Source organism: Podarcis muralis, chromosome 2, assembly GCF_964188315.1.
Source record: "Podarcis muralis chromosome 2, rPodMur119.hap1.1, whole genome shotgun sequence".
Taxonomy (NCBI): Eukaryota; Metazoa; Chordata; class Lepidosauria; order Squamata; family Lacertidae; genus Podarcis; species Podarcis muralis.
In genome coordinates this window covers 29,690,872-29,712,135 of record NC_135656.1, presented here as the reverse complement: position 1 = coordinate 29,712,135, position 21,264 = coordinate 29,690,872, and the positions used below count along the sequence as shown (strand labels likewise).

The 21,264-nt window shown below is 41.3% G+C and overlaps 1 protein-coding gene across 1 annotated transcript in view; it reads left to right on the top strand.

The window, feature by feature from the left end:
- LOC114588958 (E3 ubiquitin-protein ligase RNF213-like) overlaps positions 1–21,264 on the top strand; it is a 93,729-nt gene that overhangs the window by 26,026 nt on the left and 46,439 nt on the right. The window contains exons 11-27 of the mRNA XM_077924089.1: positions 375–584; positions 1,653–1,848; positions 3,958–4,013; positions 4,553–4,706; positions 6,644–6,772; positions 8,322–8,420; positions 9,699–9,821; positions 10,466–10,649; positions 11,086–11,259; positions 12,398–12,556; positions 12,865–13,442; positions 15,255–15,417; positions 16,771–16,988; positions 17,869–18,009; positions 18,453–18,614; positions 19,369–20,503; positions 21,056–21,249. Of these exons, the coding sequence (XP_077780215.1) occupies positions 375–584; positions 1,653–1,848; positions 3,958–4,013; positions 4,553–4,706; positions 6,644–6,772; positions 8,322–8,420; positions 9,699–9,821; positions 10,466–10,649; positions 11,086–11,259; positions 12,398–12,556; positions 12,865–13,442; positions 15,255–15,417; positions 16,771–16,988; positions 17,869–18,009; positions 18,453–18,614; positions 19,369–20,503; positions 21,056–21,249 (4,075 nt within the window). The remainder of the gene's footprint in view (positions 1–374; positions 585–1,652; positions 1,849–3,957; positions 4,014–4,552; positions 4,707–6,643; positions 6,773–8,321; positions 8,421–9,698; positions 9,822–10,465; positions 10,650–11,085; positions 11,260–12,397; positions 12,557–12,864; positions 13,443–15,254; positions 15,418–16,770; positions 16,989–17,868; positions 18,010–18,452; positions 18,615–19,368; positions 20,504–21,055; positions 21,250–21,264) is intronic.

Below are 21,264 nucleotides of genomic sequence, written 5' to 3'. Positions count from 1 at the left end.
CTGCCTTGGATTGGCAAAAAAGTATCCCAACCTTTTTCTACTGGGGACCTCCATTGCTTTGGATTTGTTGCAGTTGCAAAAGAGACACTTTCAATCCAAGCCCATTGTTCTGGCCTTAACAGCTCCTGTGCTTCATTCAGAATGCAGCAGAAATACAACAAAACCAGAAATTAATTTGGGGCGACTATGTTATTACCTTTTTGTGGCAATGGTCTATGTATTTCTATATCAGAAATGCAGAAATATTGTAGAGAGCACACTATGCAGAGAACCACAAAGCCTTTGGTTTCATGCACAAGTACTTTCAATGCAGGTTTTGTTTATTTAGAAAAAATCCTTTTCTGGTAGGCATTAGTTTCTTATTTCTCTTTCAGTGTGGAACAATATTTAAAGGGGTTTTGCAATCATTGTATCGAAGAAAAAATTAATGAGTGGCTGTGGACAATACCAGCTTTTCATCTATTTACTGCTTCTGTTGATCTTGAGCATGTTCCTGTGAATACTCTGCTTGACTCTGAAGAGAAGTGTGCAGGGCTGGAAGGTCTTGTATTTGTTGAATGCAGGAATAAACAGGAACATAAAAAGTAAGTTTTTAATGTATTTGTTACTTTATTTCATTTTGAAATTATCAGTAGTCACATTCACTTACTGCACTGAAAAGTGGCATGATTTGAACAAGCCTCCTGTCCTCCCTGACTTGTAGTCTCCTTCACTACCTTCCTTAGAGGATTTCCAAAGCTTTTCTTATGGCAAGAAGTAAAATGGGAATGTTTCTTACAATAAAGGAAACCATCTAAGATCAGGATTTTCTTGTGTTGGTAGACTTGTGGTCAACGTGGCACCCACAAGTGCCAGTGTGCCCACCAGTCCCTGTTGCAGTTGTGTGTGGCACATACAAAAGGCCCTTCAAAAGTCCATGGTAGATGATAGACTGGTTGCTATTCCTATTCTGTTCCTCTCCTACATTGTGCAATTGAGATATCTCTCCTTATTCATCCACCCTTTCAAAAAATACATCAGGGCGGTGACCTACTGGGTATGTTAAGAAAAGGTGGCCTCTTAACCAGGTCCTGAGCTGTATGTTAAATGTTAGTACCAAAATACTGAGCTTGGCCTGATAGCAGATTGGATGCCAGTGCAGATCCCATAAGTAAGGTATATTATATGCTGGCAGCATTTTGACCTCACAAGTTTATCTACCTGCTGTGTTCTCCACCAATTGTAGCTTCTGGGCCAATTCCAAGTGTAACCCACTTGGAGCACATTGTAGTTGTCCAATCTTGGGTTCCAAAAACATAGGCAATTGTGGTCAAGCTATGTCCTGCTTCAAAGGATAAGGATGCCAGCAGCCAGTACCCACTTGCAGAATAGTCCAGAGTGCAAAGTCAGATCACAGAAGAGAAACCAAGCCCAATCACAGGCCAAGGTCACATAGGGAAGTCAGATTCTCAGCAAGGAACCATAACTAGTCAAGAAGCTGGAGGACAGAAGCTGTTCAATCAACTTTCCTAAGGGATTGAAGGTTTTTATCCTGGTTTCAGCCATCTTCTTTTTCATTTTGATCTTCTTGACCATGCAAAAACCTATATTGAAAAAACTCTATATATTGAATATATTTTCTTTTTTCCTCTTTCTTTTTTTCTTTTTGGTAGACACTTGCTTACACTAATGAAAAATAAGAAACATTTGATGAACGGAGATAGAGCACTGTTCAGGTCATGGTTCACCCTGCTGCCTCTGGGGGACTTGGTTGAATTTATCTCTGAGTTTTCTGCTTATCCGTTAGATTGTCTTCTAGGAACCTTTCATCGACTGAAGAATTCGCAAATCGATTACCGTAACTTTGAGGTTTGTTGTTTAATTCTGGTTCATTTATAGAAGATCACACCAGCACAAGTTATAATACCTCAGCTCCCCACAGAAACCCTTCAATCAATCAGATCTCGTTATTTTTAAAATAAAGAACATTGGTCTTTATCCTGATAGTTTGAATGAGAAGCCATAGAATTATTATGCATGAAAGGGACATTGAGGTCTCTTGATTAAAACAGCCTTAAGTGAGACAGCATATTTTATGGGGAATGAACCTTTGTTATAGTCCATACATAGTGTTCCATAACATATATAGTCGTACCTTGGTTTTTGAACAGCTTAGTGCTCGAACGTTTTGGCTCCCGAACGCCGCAAACCCAGAAGTGAATGTTCCGGTTTGTGAAATATTTGGAAGCCGAACATCCAACGGGGCTTCTGCAGCTTCTGATTGGCTGTAGGAGCTTCCTTCAGCCAATAAGAAGCCTTGCTTTGTTTCCAAACCTTTTGAAAGTCAAATGGACTTCTGGAATGGATTCCAAGGTATGACTGTATAGATATTCCATGGATTCCCTAATCAGAACTGTATAGGATTAGTATTGACTGATCTATAATCTAATCTAATCATGGTTACTCTGTCAGGACTGTGTCATGGGAATGCCCTAATCCAGCCTTTTCTTCTCTTTCATTAATCATACCTAGGGCTGTTTGGTGCAGCAATCTTAAAATTTAACACTGATTTTTTTTTTAAAAGAAAGAACACCTAACACTTAATAACTCAAACCATATAGATTCCAAACCTGACAAACCTAACCATGGTTATTGTTAAGATACACCTACAAAAAGTTCAAAACCAAATTATTATTATTGTTTATTAAATTTGTATGATGCCATATACCCCCAGGTCTCAGGGAGGTTACAACATAAAATCACAATATAAAAACACAAATGGTCTTTTTTAATAACTCCAAACCACATTGCCAAATTCATTTGGCAAATAAATAAATCAAATAAGTTATACTGATTTTAATGCATCAATAAGTTACTGAGGCTGAAATCCTGTACTTCTGGAGTGAGGAACCTTTTCAGCCTGAGAGCCTAATTCCCACATAGGCAACCTTCCAGAGACCACAGGCCAGTGGTGGGCGGCACCAGAGGAAAAAGTTGGTAAAACAACAGATACTGTATAAGTAACTTCTGAACAGTAAGGTACATTCTAGCTATTCAACTGCCAGTTTTCTATACCAATCCATCCATCCTCCCAACTAGGCAAATGAGGCTAAATTATCACAGTTCAAGGAAGCATTACAGCCAGGGAAAAGCACGTGAGGAGGGAATAGAGCAAGGCAAGATGAGGGGCGTGGCTTGGGGAGAGTCCCAAGGTCCTGAGGTTCCATATCCCTACTACAGTGGAATCTTGGTTTTCGAACGTAATCAGTTCCGGAAGACCATTTGACTTCCGAAAACTGAAAGTGGAAACTTCAGTTAAATAGGGAAACTCAAAACAGAAGCTGCGTCTGAAAAACGTTAAAAAACCGGAGCATTTACCTCCAGGTTTTCGGCGTTGGGGAGCCGAAACGTATGATAACGGAGGCATTCAAGAACCGAGGTTTGACTGTATACGTACTTAACCAGAGAGAAAGTCTTATCTAAATCCATGAGACTTGGTCTTTAGTAATGTGTATATAAATCCACTGTTAATATGTGACTAAAAGTATTTGTGAAACTAGTTCCCAGGTGGTTGAAGGGGAAATTCTTGAGGATGCTGAGTATGCTTTTGGATGGTAACAGCTTGGCGTGTTTGGAGTGAGACTGCTCCGGAGTTGGCCAGCTGGAGATAACTCCACAATTCATGGCTGCCATTGCATAAATACCTCTTGGATCTCTGTGCCTATTATAGAACTGTTTACCATTAGTTCCACCTCTCATTAGCTGCCCTGCTTTCTACCCCACCAGACCCAATGAGCAGTGGCCACCGTTGAGCCAAAGCCCTAACCTAAATAAGAGCTTTGAAGCAGGAGAGATTAGTAAGCAAAGAACGTAACCAGATAGATCAATTTCATTGTTGCATGATTTGAAGGTGTTTTGTACAACATTCTAGTAAGAAATGATTCTGGTTCTCTGGCTTAATTTTTATTGCTTTCATAGGAAATAGAAAAGCTTCTGGAGATGGTGATAAATATCCTCTCTAATACACAGAATGGGTAAGTAAAAGTTGTACATACCTTCCTTAACATGCTTATCTGGAAGAAGTCCGCAAAGCACAAAACGGAGTCTGAGAATATAGATTGTGATACAGTTATAGAAGGATTACAAAACATTTAACTGTCTCTAAAGAATCATTTTAATAGTTATGTCCTTACAATTATTACCTAGAACATTATTACCTCAGTTTTCATAGCATGCTCTCTGCCTTTAGAATCTAATTAGATGTGTTAATTCGCTTAAGTACAGTACAAGTTTTCCTCAGCTCTGCTTTACTAGTTCTTTAATTGTGAATGATCTCAATTTGTCAGTTTCTTTGCTAGTTTTATCCTTGCTCTTGTTATCAAATTATGAAATGTGTTTCTCCTTCTGTCAGTAATCTAGTATCTTTTCACCCCTCCACATATGCATATAATCTGCATGCAGGGCTGCACAGTTTCAATAATTATTCACATTCCATAGAATCTCAGAGCTAAAGTCTGCATTAGAGAAGCAATGCTTTCTGCACCCACAGTAATTAAAGTATTTCACAATTTAGCATGCTGCAGCAGGACTCTTGGAACTCGTATGTGTCAGTCTGTGTAAGACTTCATCAGATGATATGCAGCAAAGTTAAAATGGTAAAGCGATACAAGATACCAGCTTCATCTGCTGCGATTTTTTCAAGGATTCTTGGACTTGCACCTTCAGAGGTGAGAATTTCTATATGATTTTGCACATTTTTTTGTGTATCTGCATATTTTTCTGTGTTCTCCTGAACCAAGTCACCAGGCCATCTGGAAGAGATTCTGTAAGGAAGCTCAAAAGGAAGGGGGAAATAGGCTAAGTTTGGTCCCCCTATGTCTGATTGCCATACTTTACTGTTGCCCAGTAGGTTCAGGAAAAAATGTAAAGTCTTCACACAATGTATTATTTATAAATGTATACACCACATTTCTACAGAATTACACAAAGGTGGCTTAAGCAAAATTGACACAGTACAAAATAAACTACCTAAAACAAAGAGAAAATGCAAACTAAAAACAAAACAAATTAAGGAGCAAAATCAGCAGAAACTAGAAACAAACAATCACCATTTTAAAAGCAGACCACAGAGTAGAAGATTAGGAGTCACAACACTGCAATCTCTTCCCCTTCTATGTTTTTTTTTTTTTTTTGCCAGCATTAACCAGAGTTCCTTCTTAACTGATATTGACATGAAATTCCTTACAAGATATGATGGGCATGAGCTTAGGTGACTTAAAAAAAGAAAAAGACTCTAGATCTGTCAATGTCTGTTACAAAGATCCCAAATGGAACCTCTCTATTCAGAGAGACATGATACCTCTGACTGCCAGATGCTGGGGATTGAAATGAGATGGCCTTAGCTTCATGCCTTTTGAGTTATAGAGGTGCATGGTTGGCTGGTATTGGAAACAGAATGCTGGACCAGATGGTGTCAGTGAAGATGCTAAGTGGACCTCACTTGGGATGGCCACCTCTTTTTCTTTTGTAATGAACTGCAAATGGACAAACTGTGGTTAGTGTTTACTACGGTTTATTGAAAAAGCAAACTTTAAGTAATAATTAATGATCCTGACTTGTTTCAATAAATACTGATTCATGCTAACTATAGTTCATGCTTTAGTAATAACAACAAGCTGCAGTTAACTGGAAATGGATACAGTGGAGGAGCCCAAAAGCCCAAACTTGAGTATGTAATGTTAACTGGTTTAAACATCTGCTTAAATTGCATTGGCTAAAGAAGATTCTCTTTACTCTGATATCTTGCAACTTCTAAATGTATTTGTATCAACAGTTCTAAAATCTAGTTTAGAATAGATCCTTAAATTATTTTTTTTTAAATTACTGGCAGGTAAAGGTGTTTTGTAGGACGCGGGTGGCACTGTGGTCTAAACCACTGAGCCTAGGGCTTGCTATTTGGAAGGTCAGTGGTTCGAATCCCCGCGATGGGGTGAGCTCCCGTTGCTCGCTCCCTGCTCCTGCCAACCTAGCAGTTCGAAAGCACGTCAAAGTGCAAGTAGATAAATAGGTACTGCTCCTGCGGGAAGGTAAACGGTGTTCCTGTGCACTGCTCTGGTTTCACCAGAAGCGACTTAGTCATGCTGGCCACATGACCCAGAATAACTGTCTGCAGACAAACATCGGCTCCCTCGGCCAGTAAAGCGAGATGAGTGCCGCAACCCCAGAGTTGTTCGTGACTGGACTTAACTGTCAGGGGTCCTTTACCTTTTTTAAGAAAGGTGCTTAATTCTAACCAAAATCTGGAATGGATATTTGTATATGTGAAATACCACCCAGTGCCCAATAATATGGGAGATGCATAAAGTAGAATGAAAAGTTGACGTCCTTCTCCAGCATCAGTACTATCTCTCACTATTTAGGTTGTGTATTGCATTCTTTTTTTAATATATAGAATATTCTGTATTGTCTTAACCTCTTTATTATACTAGAATGTGCCTACTGGATTATACTTGAAGGAGGGAGCAGTAAATGCTGGGGTGGGGAGAGAGAGAGAGGAATGGAATTGATAGGAGAACTGTGTGATAAAAACCAAAATGTAAAAATCTCAATAGTGGTAGGTTGCTTTTGTATTCAGCAGTTTGTAACTTTCCCTTTTGCATAATAGGTTTCAGAAATATTCCAAAGGCTCTGTGAAGATACCAGGACCTGGTTTCGTCAAGTTTTGACAAAACCTTTGCTAGAAAGTCATTCATATTCCTCTTCAGTTACATTCACATTTCCAGCAGAACTTGAGGTTTGTATTTTGCAACTACAGCTATCCAAATCTTTGTCAGTACGCAGTGTTTTTTTCCTTTTAACTCAATGAGGTTTTTTTAGCAGCTGCCCTTACTTCCTTCTCATACCTATGTGCTCCTTCTGACATGTTAAGAAATGTCAGAGAGTTTATTGTTTGATAGCTTAAGATCTGTGGTTTCTGTCACACCATAGATACAAGGTTTACCCATCCAAAGTTGGTTCCAGAGAGCCCACCTTAGAGTCACTGTTGCTCAGATGCAAATCATCGAAGCCATGCAGAGAGAGATAGATAGTGGAGTGCCACTCATTTCCAAACTGGGAATATATCCAAGTTAGTGTGGTGGCTCCTCTACATAGAGCAGGGGTCTGCCAAGCTTCTCCTTAGTCCAGCACTTGAACCCAGCAGTTGCATTGTGTTCTAAGAGAGAGATTCTGTACTTCATAGTGACTGAGAACCCAGTGCTTTATTGGTGTGCAAAAATGACCAGTCATAGCCCCTAGCCTAATTATAAAAATGGTGGAAGGAAGAAGAAGAGGAGGAGGAGTTTGGATTTGATATCCCGCTTTATCACTACCCTAAGGAATCTCAAAGCGGCTAACATTCTACTTTCCCTTCCTCCCCCACAACAAACACTCTGTGATGTGAGTGGGGCTGAGAGACTTCAAAGAAGTGTGACTAGCCCAAGGTCACCCAGCAGCTGCACGTGGAGGAGCGGAGACGCAAACCCGGTTCACCAGATTACGACTCCACCGCTCTTAACCACTACAGAAAGTTTGTGTGTGAGAGAGAGAAAGAGCGAGATGGGATCTTAACGTATGCTCTCTTAGAGGTCACAGACTAGGAGTATATGCTCAGTAGGAGAAAGCATAGAGGAGTAGGCATGTTAGCTAAGGACTGGTGTACATGCCTGGTCCCAGCTTTTTAAGAAGGCCTGAGTAGGTTTCCCCCAGAGGCTTGCCAAACACTGTGGGGCAAAGGTGGGACAGTTGATTGACAGTTTATTTGAAAACAGCCCATTACAGTTCCATTTCTGCCAGGTAATCCCAGTTGCAAGTCAGTAAGCATCAAGGAGAGGTGTGGTCCTCCTTTTGCATGTAGTATTGAAATGGGCCTCTACCAGGTAAAGTGGCAGGTGAAGGAAGGTGAGGCTGGCATCTGCAAGTCTGCCACTGCCAGGATCCCATGAGGTAAGTTGGCAGCCCTAGTGGATCCTGCAGAGGCCTCACGAAATGCCCCCTCTCTTGTCAGATGCTGATGTCGCTGATGGGGATCTGGTCACTTATTTTTTGCCACGTTTTAAAAGCTCCTGTGAAGCATGCAACCTGTCTTCTAAAGATGCAGGCATTATCCCTGTTGTCTTCATCATTCCATTTTTTGTATTTCTCACCTACTGGGAAAGGGTAGGGGATTGTTGTCGCATGCTGCTCTTTTCTTCTGCCAAGAAGAAAAGAGGGCCTTGGTCAGGGAGAACCAAGGGCCTATAAATACAACCCCCTTCTGCTCTTAATTTGGGTTAATTTAACTGAATAATAATTTTCTTTCTTAGGCTTGGGATCATTTTTTGAAAATAGACTTTGCCAATACAACGTTCACAGAAGAGTGGAAGAAAACTTTAATCACAGATATGGAAGGCAGAATCAAAAAGGTACTGAGATGAATGGATTATATTGTATCATATGAAATGGAAACTACTACATTCAATCTAAATCAGGGGTGGGAAACCTTTTCCCCATGGCTACTTTTCAGCAATGAGCAGTGCCAAATATGTGTGGCCAGAGTTGAAAGTGGGCATGGCCAGCCCCACAATATTACACACCACCTTTTCCTGATGGACTCTAGAGCCAGGTAGCCTGTGTAAAATTATGGCATACCAGCCTAGACAGGAAGTGTCTCAATTAAATTGCATGTCAGTTCCTCCTTCTAGGCAGTCTTGTTTCAGGAGATGTCTGCTGTCACTCCATGTCACTTTCATATTGAGGAAAGATCCTTTTCCTTAACAGAGCTGGGAAGCTTGACCAGCAGGGACAAGCAGAGAGTAACCTAAGTTCAAGTTACAATCCCTTGCCGATCCTCATCTTTTGCTGATCCCCATCTTTTTTTTCTGGGTCAACACCTGGCCTTACAAAGGCAAATGGATAGGGAAAGGCAGTCTTATCAAGCCAACCAGGCCACAGCTCTGGCCCAGATCTCATTAATGAAAGCAGCCTTAGTGAAGAAGAGGCCTCTCCCATTCCTCTCAGTACCCCAGTTCTGCATATCAGGAGACCCCATCTTGGGTCATCAGAGAGAGATCTCCCTGCTCACAGAGACACTCCAGGCCCTTTACTCCCTTCCCCTATGAACCACTGATGCCAAATGCAATGTAGGGTAGCGGCAATGCAGTTCCTTATCAGATAATGACTCTGAGCCCAAGCAAGAGCAGCTGCTGTGGAAACAGAATTGTATGTCCCTTGATCTCTTTAGTCCCTGTCTCAGCTGAACTTATGTTCCACTCCTGGAGCAGCTACCTCTTAAAGTGCAACTATTCCTCCCATCCACCAAGGTGACACAAAAATCTGTTTTGTCATTACTTAAAAAGTCTCACCTTTTTGCAATAGACAGTGCCACTTATCCGTAACAAAAATCCTCCAGTTATGCTAATCCACAGTACAGTACAGACTGGAGGATCATCAGGAAGTTTTTAAAGTTTGATGTTTTATTATGTTTTTATGTGTTGGAAGCTGCCCAGAGTGGCTGGGGCAACCCAGCCAGATGCGCAGGGTTTAAATAATAAAATTATCATTAGCTACTATTACTAGAAAAATATATTTGCTTTGTTTTATTGTCCTAAATTACTTTACCTCCATGTTTTCCTTATCTGATAATCTTAAATAACTGGAACCAGGTAGAATGTTTTGTTTTTCTTTTTCCTCTTCCCTGATAGGAATCTGCTGTTAAACAGATTAAAGCCTACTGCTGTTGCCATGAGGAAATGGAACAATTTGACCCTATGATTAGCAAAGCTTTTGAAAACTGTGCCATAGACGCTATAAAATTAGCATACCAGGTACTATATCTAAAATCTTCTGAATCCTACACTTGTTTTCCAAGTACTGTTACTTTGTTGAGATTATGCTACATGTGCCTGACTGTGGGAGTAAGCAATAATGGGTTTGTGATTCAATGCCACAGGTAAATCCAGCTTGACTTCCTGGATTGCCAATCAAGGCAGGCTGACAAATCATGTAACTGGGAGCCATTTTTTTGTGGATAATCCCTGCTCAGTGACAATCCTAGGATTACAAAGTCATTCCTCAACTGTATTTTTGTCTCATCAAATTTAAATTGATTTCTATTGCCATATAATTTACCCTTTGGGAAAGGACAGCAAATTATTTGGCAAATCTCACAATGAGCAGATCTGTAAAAGCAAGTTCCTTTCGGAATCTGTTGGATTGGGCTGCGTTATGAATAGTAAACTTTTTTAAATGATGTAGCAAATTTGTGAAAATAAAATGACAGACTCATCGCTATCTAATGTTGCCAGGTCTGGCCTGCCCGTAAGGCAAGGTGAGGCAGTTGCCTTAGCGACAGGCTCTGGATACCTGGAGAAGGTGTTTGCCTTCTCCAGGTATCCAGAACATTTGCATTGCCTCTAGCAGCAAAACAGCCAGGGCCCTGAACCCTCTACATATTTTGCGTCTTATGTAGGAACAGACTAATCTCCTTGAACTGATATCTCATTACAATTTGAGCAAGCTGGGTAAACTTGTATCTGCTGCCATCATAAAACCATGGCCAACTGATGTAGCAGGGAAGCCTATAAGAGATTTGGAAGGCGTGCTGAATCATCTGCTTGTTTGGCCAGACATCAAGCATCTTTTCATCTTCAATGGTAAGTGCAGCTATCATTTAATGGGTAAAGTTCTGGGAGCAGGTGGGAAATATCTTATTATTGAAAGGAGCACAGAGGGTTATTTAATATCAAAACAGAGTTGGATAGGAGGATGATTAGTATTGGACATTGTAGAAAGGAAAAGTCAGTTAAGGTTTAGTAACTGGTAGAGGATTTATGCTGAAACACAAATATTGTGTGTATTGGAAGAGTATGATGTTGCAATTCTATTATATTTTATTTCTTCTGACGAATAATGGGTCACCGTTGTTGTAAGTAGGGCAACAAACTTTCAAACTATGTGTGTAGAACAGAGAGAAGTAAGGAAACCTAAAGGGGTCACCTTGCTTCCAGCTGCCATGGGGGATGAAGTTATTTTAGCACCTAAGGACAAAGGTTGTTTGCTTGTTTTTAAAATACCTGACTGATCTAACAGGTGTGGTTGAAAACATTCTGGACCAACTTACTGAAGAAGCCCAAGAGCTAATGGCCAGCGCTGACTCTGTATATACAAAGGTTTCTGATGAACTCATGACAGGCCATATCCTAGTTAAACATTTAGAGCTGGTTTTAAAGCACAAGAAGCAGTTTCTGTCCATTTGGGAATTAAGTAAGTGTGTTTATCTATATATATAAATGGAGAGATGTGTAAAATGTAGGACTGAAGTCCAGTTAAGAAATGCTAATAAATGTTACTCAATTAAAGCATATCCATTTAAATGTCAATTTGAATTTGCATATCGTTTTAAAACTGCAGTTCTGAAGCAAATATAGTGGCTTTGTGTTGAGTTGACACATGTATTGTAGCTGTCATTTGCCAAATTCACATTTTGTAGTAAGCCAAACTATTGCTCACCAGGACCATATGAATTTGTGAATTAGGAGTTTGCAGCTTGGTCTATTTTACTCCCATTCCATGCTGAGCTAAGCTAAGGTTTGGTTTAGTGGATTGCCTGAGCCCAGGATTATGGTTAAGCTCCTCCTCATTACAGACTGTAGCCAGTGTTCGTTCCATTCTCCAGTAGCCCACACATTTGCAGAGTCCCAGTAAGTCATGGCTTAGCATGACATGCAAACTAGGTTCACATACAATTAGCATGCCTATTGTGTGTGAAAGATGGGAGAATATTTCTTCTAAGATAGTGATTGCTATTTGTAGCCTTTTATAAGGTTGGGGTGGGATTCAGCTAATGAGCCCTACCAGTGGAAGCCTTCTCAAGGACTTCCCCTAGCACAGTGGACCTTTTTTCACATGTTCCTCCCCCTGTGTCTCCCTTGTCCACTCCCCTCCCCCCCCCCAAAAAAAATAATTGGCTCAGCGGGTTGGGAGAACCCTTGGAACAGCATGCAAAGAAAGGAGAGGGGATATTGCTCCATCAGACAAGCAGAAATGCTTACACTGACAGAGCAATCTGCTTACCACTGTGTTGTGTTACTCCTGCTGTATTAAAGATATTCCTTCTTAAAAATGAGTGCACCCTTTGGTTGATCTTTGTTTTTATCCAATCGTGTGATAGGAGACAAGGGAAGCACTTAAGCCTGAAGCTTCACTTGGGCTCAGGGTGGCTTGTGCATGTAATGCTAAATCACAGTTTAGTGGTATTTGCACACCAGCTGTTGGGAAGCAGAGTTCTGGAATGCCCTTGTTCTTTAAGAGCTTATTTGGGAGATAGTGAGTCTAAGTTTTGTAAAAGGAAAGAAAATAGGGATTTTGTGCAAGTGATTGTAATTGGCAATTTTCATTTCAGGGCCCAAGCATATTTCGCTGTTTGATGAAAAAGAGCACAGAGCAAAACTAGAAGGAATACTTGGCTTGAGGCTGCAAGAACTACTGTATGTCAAGAGGGAGAAAAACTGTTTGGAATCCCTCTTGAACATGTGCAGGAAAGTGCAAGAGTATATAAAAGGTATTTTTAAAGGGGGAGGGTAATTTTAAAACTCTGGCTCTGTTAGTTTTCCTTTGCAAAGATTGTTAAAGATTGGGAGTGGAAATAAACCGTGGAATGAGAATGTCCCAGAACTCTCCAACATCAGAAAAGCAGATTGATCCAAGTAGAAAAATTGGGTAGAAATTGCAAATTATTGTTCATTTTTTAAACAAAGGTCACAGTTTGGTGTTTGATGCTGCAATGTGAACCATTGTACAGCAAAGATAAGACCCACTGAAGTTTTTTGTGTGTGTGTGTCCAAGTTCTGATTTTCTCTTTACTTTCAGTGGAAATTTCTGAAATAGAGCAGAAGCACAGTGAAAACCTGGCCTCAAAAGCACTGGACGATGTTGTGAATGTGAGAGACATTTCCCAGAGTGCTGATAAAATTGAGACATACTACCACCTGAGTCCAGCCCTGAAGAAGATAGCGGAAATTGTGAATAACTTTAAAGAGAGTGACGTCTTCCAGTACTGCTGGGAGTGGGCAGCCAAAAAACTTGTCGTTGATGAAGATATTGCTGCTCTGGATCTTGATGAAGTGCCTCTCTCCCTTTTTGATCCTTGCTACAGGGAATTCTTGAGGCTGTATAACAGTCTGAAATCTGGAGAGCTCATGTTTTCTGAAGTAGACATGCTCTTCAGAGATTTTACTAACCGTTACGAGGATCTGAAAAAGGATTTTCAGGTTATGTGCAATCTACAGCGTCAAGATGGTGGAGAATGGATAGATGAGCGGATTCAACAAATCCAGCAATATCATGAATTGCATTTGGCCATGGACTCTGCTAAGGTTATCGACAAGGTCAGGGAAGGTTTGAATCTCTCTGGTGACTTCAGAGTCCTTCAACAGTTGCTTAACTTCGTAAGTATATTTCTTTGAAACCACAGTTCAAGAGCTTATCCAGTAAACTTACGTAGCTTCATTCTGTTCAAAAGCTGATAGAGTGCACTTTTCATTGGGGTCTATACGTTATCATAGGAACACAAAATGTGGATTACATATAGAGTTGTTTAGTACTTTGGCTTTTTGGATCTCTTTAATTTCTTTAGCATGGTTTTTCTGCACTGAAGACAAGAGAGGTTTTTGGTTTTTTTTTTTGTAATTACACCCCATTTGTGAATTGCTTTCCCCAAGGATGTCCAGCCATTAGGTCCCGGTTCCCCCCCCCCTGCAATTCCTAGCTATTTAATACTGTCAGGCATTTGGTTTATAGAATTTTATAATCATATTGAAAGAGGCAACTGTATGGGTTGGATTCAGCGTAGCTGCTTGCAAGATAGAACAATCCTCTCTCCTCCTACCATGTACTGTATAAAATGCAGGGGCACATAGGAAGAGGAGAGGGGAAAGTCCTTTTGCATTGGTGGAACTTTTTCTGGCTTCCCCTAGCATGCCAACTTAGTTGAATCTAACCCTATACTGTATTTCTATTCCGTACTGCAGAACCATCTACACGCAGTATGCAATTTAGAGGGTATGCACACCACTGTAAGACACATATAACTTATGGCTCAATTTGCCATGTGGATATTGTGTAACTGGAGAAAGCAAAACAAAAAAAATAAACTTTTAAGGACATTTTGACTGGCAGAAAAATAATCTCTATGCTACTAAATAGTCTATCTATGCTACTCAATATAGTTTTGGGAGTCAGGTGTGTCCTGATGAGTATTCATCCATGTGGTATCTACTGAGTAGTGGATCAAGATGTGTAGCAACCAGTGCAATCAGGATATCAAAGGGCAGATAAAACTAGCTACTTATCTCATGGTAACAGTTTGCAAATTTAACTGCATGTTCTGTTCATTTGCCATACCTAGTCAAGTTTAGCTCACTTGCATCCCCACAAAGAGTCAGAAGTAGAAAGGGTGTGGTGATATTGAAATCATAGCCATTGTGGGCAGATTGGGAGGAAGGGGTTGAATTTAAATCTAGCGGAATAAAAGATGTGCCTAGGTGCTACAGGCTTTCATCTTACCTACATGGCTTTCACAAACTCTGCATTAGAGTTACAGGAGGCTACTATGTCATAAGGCCACTTGCCATCTACTCTATACTCTGAGTAGCATCTCCAAAATGTTTCATCATGGGATGGCACGTTACCATAGTTTTTCCCCCCTTGTAAAGACAAGGGGATTCCAGTTCTTGGGAGATTTTCCTTTCACTTTGTATAGAATCTGTTGTAGTTGCAACAAGCAACAAATGTCTCTCTATAAAACAGCCTAACTCATTGTTTTCCGAAAGGGAAAAATATAAATAAACGTTCCCCTGCTGCATGGATGCCATGGTAATATCTGGTTCAATTTCTGATGTAGATATTGTGGTTCCACTGGCTTGCACAGCTAAAGACGGCTTCTGTCTGATTTTATTCATTTTCCTTTCTGCCCCCCCATAAAAGCCTTCACAAACAAACAAAAGTCTTAGTTGTGGTCAGTGGGGCAGCAGCGGTAGGGTGAGCCTGATCCCTTGCCATTGGAACACTGAGTGCAGCTGCAGGTTCCTGAGAGGGGCGGGGAGCCATTCCAGTGTTCCTAGAAGGAATCATATCTGAAACAATCCATGATGCCTCCTCTTGAAACCCAGCACCATGGGGCTGAAAATGGGAGATGTAAATCAAGGGAAAGGTTTTGCACATCCTTAATGTGCAGTACAATCCTATTATTCCCTTTTCAGGTACAGAAATTCCAGTTTCAGGAAGAGAAGCTTTCCTCCATGAGTATTGAATTGATGCGTGTAAAAAAATCGCTGCAAGACATAACTGAACCACGTCGTAGGTGCCTTGAGGAGCTGGCACTCAGGAGGGATTTTGTCAGCTGGGTCAAAGAATCCCTGGAAGGTAGAACAGATGTGCACCTGCCATTCTTGTTTCTTGGTTTTAAAAGGCTAAAACGTTACTGGGACATATGGTGTACACTTGTACACTGTTATATTATGTGCAGTGGTACCTCTGGTTACGTACTTAATTCATTCCGGAGGTCCGTTCTTAGCCTGAAACTGTTCTTAACCTGAAGCACCGCTTTAGCTAATGGGGCCTCCCATTGCTGCCGCGCCACCGGAGCACAATTTCTCTTCTCATCCTGACGCAAAGTTCTTAACCCGAGGTACTATTTCTGGGTTAACGGAGTCTGTAACCTGAAGCGTATGTAACCCGAGGTACCACTGTATAGGTGTATTACATGATGTATTTCCTCATTTTGTTTTCTGTACAAGCTGGCACCTGCAAGATGTCTCAGTGCAGGAGGGACCCCAAAATAGGATGTTGTATTGTCCATTTCTCAGCCACCAACTCCTTCTCATTCCCTTGTCTCATGCTTCCTGTTTTTCTCCCTTAAATTTCTTATTTCCTTACACAAGGAGGATCTCTTTCCACTTCATGTCTCCATCATATTTTTATTTGTACAGGCAGCCTTATCTTTAAATGAGACATGCACAAGGTTGAGAGAAGCAATAATTTCAGCAAGAAAAATTATTGAACTAACAACACTTTCCATAGCAAATTATTTTCGTAGTTTTTACTTGGACAGAGTGGTTTCAGCAAATGCACCTCTTAATGAGGTGTGCGGGGAAGCCGCATGGGCAACTTCAACGATGTTCATGAGGCATCATAAGATTGGTAAATATGCTTTTCATGAGGTGGCTTTTCATGAGGTGGCTTTTAGGAGGCAAATCCTCCAGCGGGTTCGTTAAGGGGAAGTCATAGAATAGAGAGCCCACCCAATTGAGATCTTACCTTTATTCAATCCAACCACGCCACCTTTGGAAGGAACAATTGTTCTCCTCTGAAGGGTGCATCTCAGAAGTGTTGAACACAAGGCATGGGCCCAACCTATGAGCTAGCTTCCTTACATAGGTTCAGAGAGTGCATCAAGGTTTTCCCTGGGGGGCATGGCCAATGGACAAAGAGCAAGATGCATTTCCTGTTTTTAATTTGAGAGGGCAGCATAGCCCACAATGTCATGTTTTTCAGAACCTCTGAGAAACACCTTTCAGATTATCACAATAGTTCTTTTGCCTCCTTGTGGTTTATTCCACTTCACAAAGCAAAGGAAGCAAACGTAAGTAATGCAGGCTTTGTGTCAAGCACTGAATAAAGATGTAGGTCCTAGTAGAAAGGCATGGAGTACTACCAGGGGCGGAACTTATAGACAGTAAACTTTGGGGTGTCTTTCACTTTGTTTATTTGCATTAGATAAGAATGAGCTGAAGGTATTTGTGGACTTAGCTTCTATCTCTGCGGGAGAGAATGACATGGATGTGGATCGTGTGGCTTGTTTCCATGATGCTGTCCTTGGCTACTCCTCCCTGTTGTATGACTTGAAACGGGAATCGGGATTTGGGGAGCTCATGAAGTGCTTGAGGAAACTTTGGAAAGCTCTGGAGAGTGACAACAACCTCCCAAAAAAACTGGTAATTCCTGCAGTTGGACCTTAGTTCATCTGTGTATATCTGCTCTTATTAAGCTGTGTATTTTATAAAGATACTGCATCCAATGTGAGTTTAAAGGTAAAGGGACCCCTGATCATTAAGTCCAGTCGCGGACAACTCTGGGGTTGTGGCGCTCATCTCACTTTACTGGCTGAGGGAGCCAGCGTTTGTCCGCAGACAGCTTCCGGGTCATGTGGCCAGCATGACTAAGCTGTTTCTGGTGAAACCAGAGCAGTGCACGGAAATGCCATTTACCTTCCTGCCGGAGCGGTACCTATTTATCTACTTGCACTTTGACGTGCTTTTGAACAGCTAGGTGGGCAGGAGCTGGGACCGAGCAACGGGAACTCACCCCGTCATGGAGATTCAAACCGCTGACCTTCTGATCGGCAAGCCCTTGGCTCTGTGGTTTAGACCACAGTGCCACCTGTGTCCAGGTGTGAGTTTACTGTAGATATAATGAAGGGTAGAAAATTATTGGTGTGGACATTGAGATCTTGTAGGGATATCCACCTTGTAGCTACTTAAACCTACATTCTGCAGAGTAGTGTGTGCTTTGTATGTGAATAGCATTTATGCCTGTGCTCTATTCTACTGCATACACTGCAGTTTTGTGCATCATACCAGCTGGTGGGTTCAGTAGCTACTTTTAATTTCATGAAATATCTCTGGGCTTCACAGCACAGAATAGCGGAACAGAAATCTTCCAGATTCAAATAATCATGTCCTAGAGTGAGGATTGTCATTTAGCAACACACCATGCTCCCTTGTCATCTATGGCTATGCTATTATCAGCATATGATTTGTTCTGGGATAAAGTATGGGACTAATTCAGAGTATATCTTCTCCCTAAACCCTACAGCGTGATTCTGCAAGATACTTGGAATGGCTAAAAACAATAAAAGAGAGTCATGGTTCTGTGGAACTATCATCTATATCCCTGGCAACTAAAATCAATAGCAAGGGAATCTACCGAATTAGGGCACCAGCAGAAGGCCGGAAGGTAAGTATATTGTCCCAGTTTTTGTAACCTTTCTCCTCATCGCTCAGTATCTACTTTTTCTGTATACCACACCCAACAAACAGCCTGCTATAAAGTGAATGATATAACCCTTTCTAAGTGTCTCTTTCAATAAACTGCTTCTTTTATCATTTCCTGGTGCCTCTCTGTTGTAACACCATTAGGTTGGTCAGGGATTTCCTCCCATAGTGTTCATGAGTGTGAACTTGAGAATTCACTATCACAGAGCTATTTTCTGTTGGTGGCATTTGCCACAACTTTTTACTGGCATCTTTCCAAAGACATTGCCCTCATAATTTGGTGCAACCCTCTCAGTATTTAGCATAAACCTATTTACCGCTGACAACTGCTATCTCTACATATAGTAGGGGGGAACCTTGTATGACATCATAAGGAAATAAAGCAATGATTAAATTTATTTCTAGGTTTCTCTGGATACTGTCCTGTGCCTGACTATCTCAGAAAGTCACGGTGGCCAAGAAGAGGAACGGCAGTACTCCCTAGAAGAGCTCCGAGAATTGATGAATAAGCTGATGCTGATGTCAGGCAAGGTAGAACAAGGTGCAGAAGTAGAGAAGTTTTCTGAGGTCAGTTTTCAGGCATAATTTCCTGTTTGTATTTTGAAACTCATATTGTCCTTTGAGGGATGTGTGGTGGGGGACAAGAGTAATGGGGTTCTTCTTCCAGTCATGCTGCATTTCTGTGTCGTTTGAGAGATTGTAGAGATTTCAGTAAGTGTTTTTCCCCCTGAGATGTAAAATACAATTTGAAACTTCACAGAAGTTTGCATCACATTGAATTGTGATGATTTGTTGCTGATTAGGATGTTCCTTTGGGAATTGAATAGCTCCATCATTTGGCTCACTTGACCTTTCTAAATTTCAGTGTTCCTGATAAATTTTAAAACAATTAAAATTTTACACCCTGAATGCCCTTGGACCAGAGCTTGTTGACTGTTTGCCTGTACAGAATGTTGAAGGGAGAAAGGTTGAAGAAAAATTCAGGAAGTAAATGTCTCTCCCCCCCATTATTTTAATACATATTGTGAACCCCTTTGAGCTCTATAAATGAAAAGTGGTGTATCAGTTTTTAAATCAATAAATGTTAGGAGAACCAGTTTTTTATACCGCCTTCATGTATTTTGGTTAACCAGCTTAAAAGTTCAATTTGGCCATAGTTTCTGCTGGTGTAGCTCTGTCTCTAAGCAAATGGAGTTGGCCAATGCTAGTTTAGGCATTCTAGTAGTAAGGGTGGCAATGGGTAATGCATATTTCACATTCATTGGTGTTGTGATATTTAGATTCATTGTGCTGTCTTCTGCTGTGTTTCTTCTGCACCCAGGTATTTTCTAGTGTCCAGAGGCTTGCACTGTCTTTCATCAACCTTCATTCTGCTGGAAACATGCTTTTCCGCTCTTGGGTCGCTAGTGTATATTGCTCACCCAACCATGAATTCTGCCTTTGCATGGATTTCAATTTAAATTCTAGTTCTGTCCTTACTGGAAATGGAGATGTCACAGATGTTCTGCCACTCATTTGCCGAAAGATGGAGAGTTTCCTGGAAAAGTGGAACCAGTTTATGTCGGAGAAGCGATCCCAGTACTATTATTTGAATTACTATATGGCAGAACAGTTTGTATACTTGTGCAAGGAGCTTGGCTCAGAGTGCCCCAGTGAGGCTGCCTTAACGATGCTGTCATTTATAAAGCGCAACTGCAGCAAGCAAGATATCCAGGAGATCTCCCGCCAAGTAGTGTCTAAAAAAGCAAAGAGGAATTTTGCCGATTTATTTGGGCCGGTGGCAAGAGGGAAAGAGTTGGCTGTACAACTGGAGTACATCTGGGAGTCGTACATGGGAAGTATGGGCTCCTTCCTTCCAGGCTGCCTGGACATTGAAACCCTTGGCATTTACTTGGCCACCCTGGCAGATCTGGAGAAGAGGAGTGTTATGCGAAAATTGCCACAAGGTCTTCATGCTGGCAGGCCTAACCTCATTCTCTGTCCTCGCTCTGAGGTGTTGGCTTCGGCACTGGCCATCTACATGAACAGTCCAGGGGAGATGCTACCCTCTTACGATGAAGTCCTGCTCTGCACACCACAAACCAGCTATGAACAAGTGGCGCTGTTTTTGAGGCGGTGCCTCACTTCAGGCTATAAGGGGGAAAAGATTTACACCTTGCTGTTTGCAGATGAGTTGAGTTATGATGTTGGCTACAGGTCTGAGGAACTTTTCCAGAGTCTTCACTTAAAGCATCAGGATGATTATCGGCTAGTGATTCTCTGCAACTGTGAGAGAGAGCACTGCTATGTCCCTTCTGTCTTCAGCCAGTTCAAAGTTCACATGATCCCTCAGCAGCCCCTGAAGGACATTCAGGGCTACCTTGGGAATCATTACAAAGCAACACAAAATTCATCGGCTTCTGTCTTCAAGGACCAAATGTGCGTTGGGATTGTAGCTTCTGAAAGAGCTGGAGTAGGTGAGTGAACTAAGTACATCTAGTTTTCCATCTATGTTTCAGAATGTGTAGACTAAAACTTGAGGGTATAAAACATGGTCTGTTGTTTTTCCTTCTGTGATGCTCTTTCAGCTTGTAACTGGAAAGATCAGCACAGGAATAATGAGGGGCAAGGGGCACATTAAACAGCAGGCTCAGTGCCTGTCTAAAAGAGTAGTTTTACTTGAACAGTATTTCAGCCTGCTGTTTAGTGTTTTTGTCCCAAGCTTAGACATAAATGTTGGAAGGAATAGTACCTCTTTTTACAGAGATGATTCCAAGATGAAAACCAGAGGTTACAGTGCAGGTGGTGGCAGCTGTGACTGGTACATTTTGGGATAAACAGTTAGTACAGCTCTAGCTGAAGACTGTATCCAAGTGTTTATTGGATCAGTTTCTCTCCCTCACCCAGATTCTTCCTACTTGTTGCTCAGCAGAAGCCCAGACTATTGAGTGCTCTCAGTTTCAAACCAATCCATTGTGTGCCTGCTGTGCCCATTAATAACTCAGATATGTTTTTATTATTAACAATAGGAAAATCTCTCTATGTAAAGAGGCTGCAACAGAAAATGGAAGCAAAACTACATCGCTCTGAAGTGCCACTAAAAACTATTAGGTTGATAGACCCCCACGTGGATGAAGGGAAAGTGCTGAAGTCTCTTCTCCCATACCTGCACCATAAGTACCAGAAACAGCCTATGATATTTCATTTTGATATCACTTCTTCAGTGAGTATACCATGG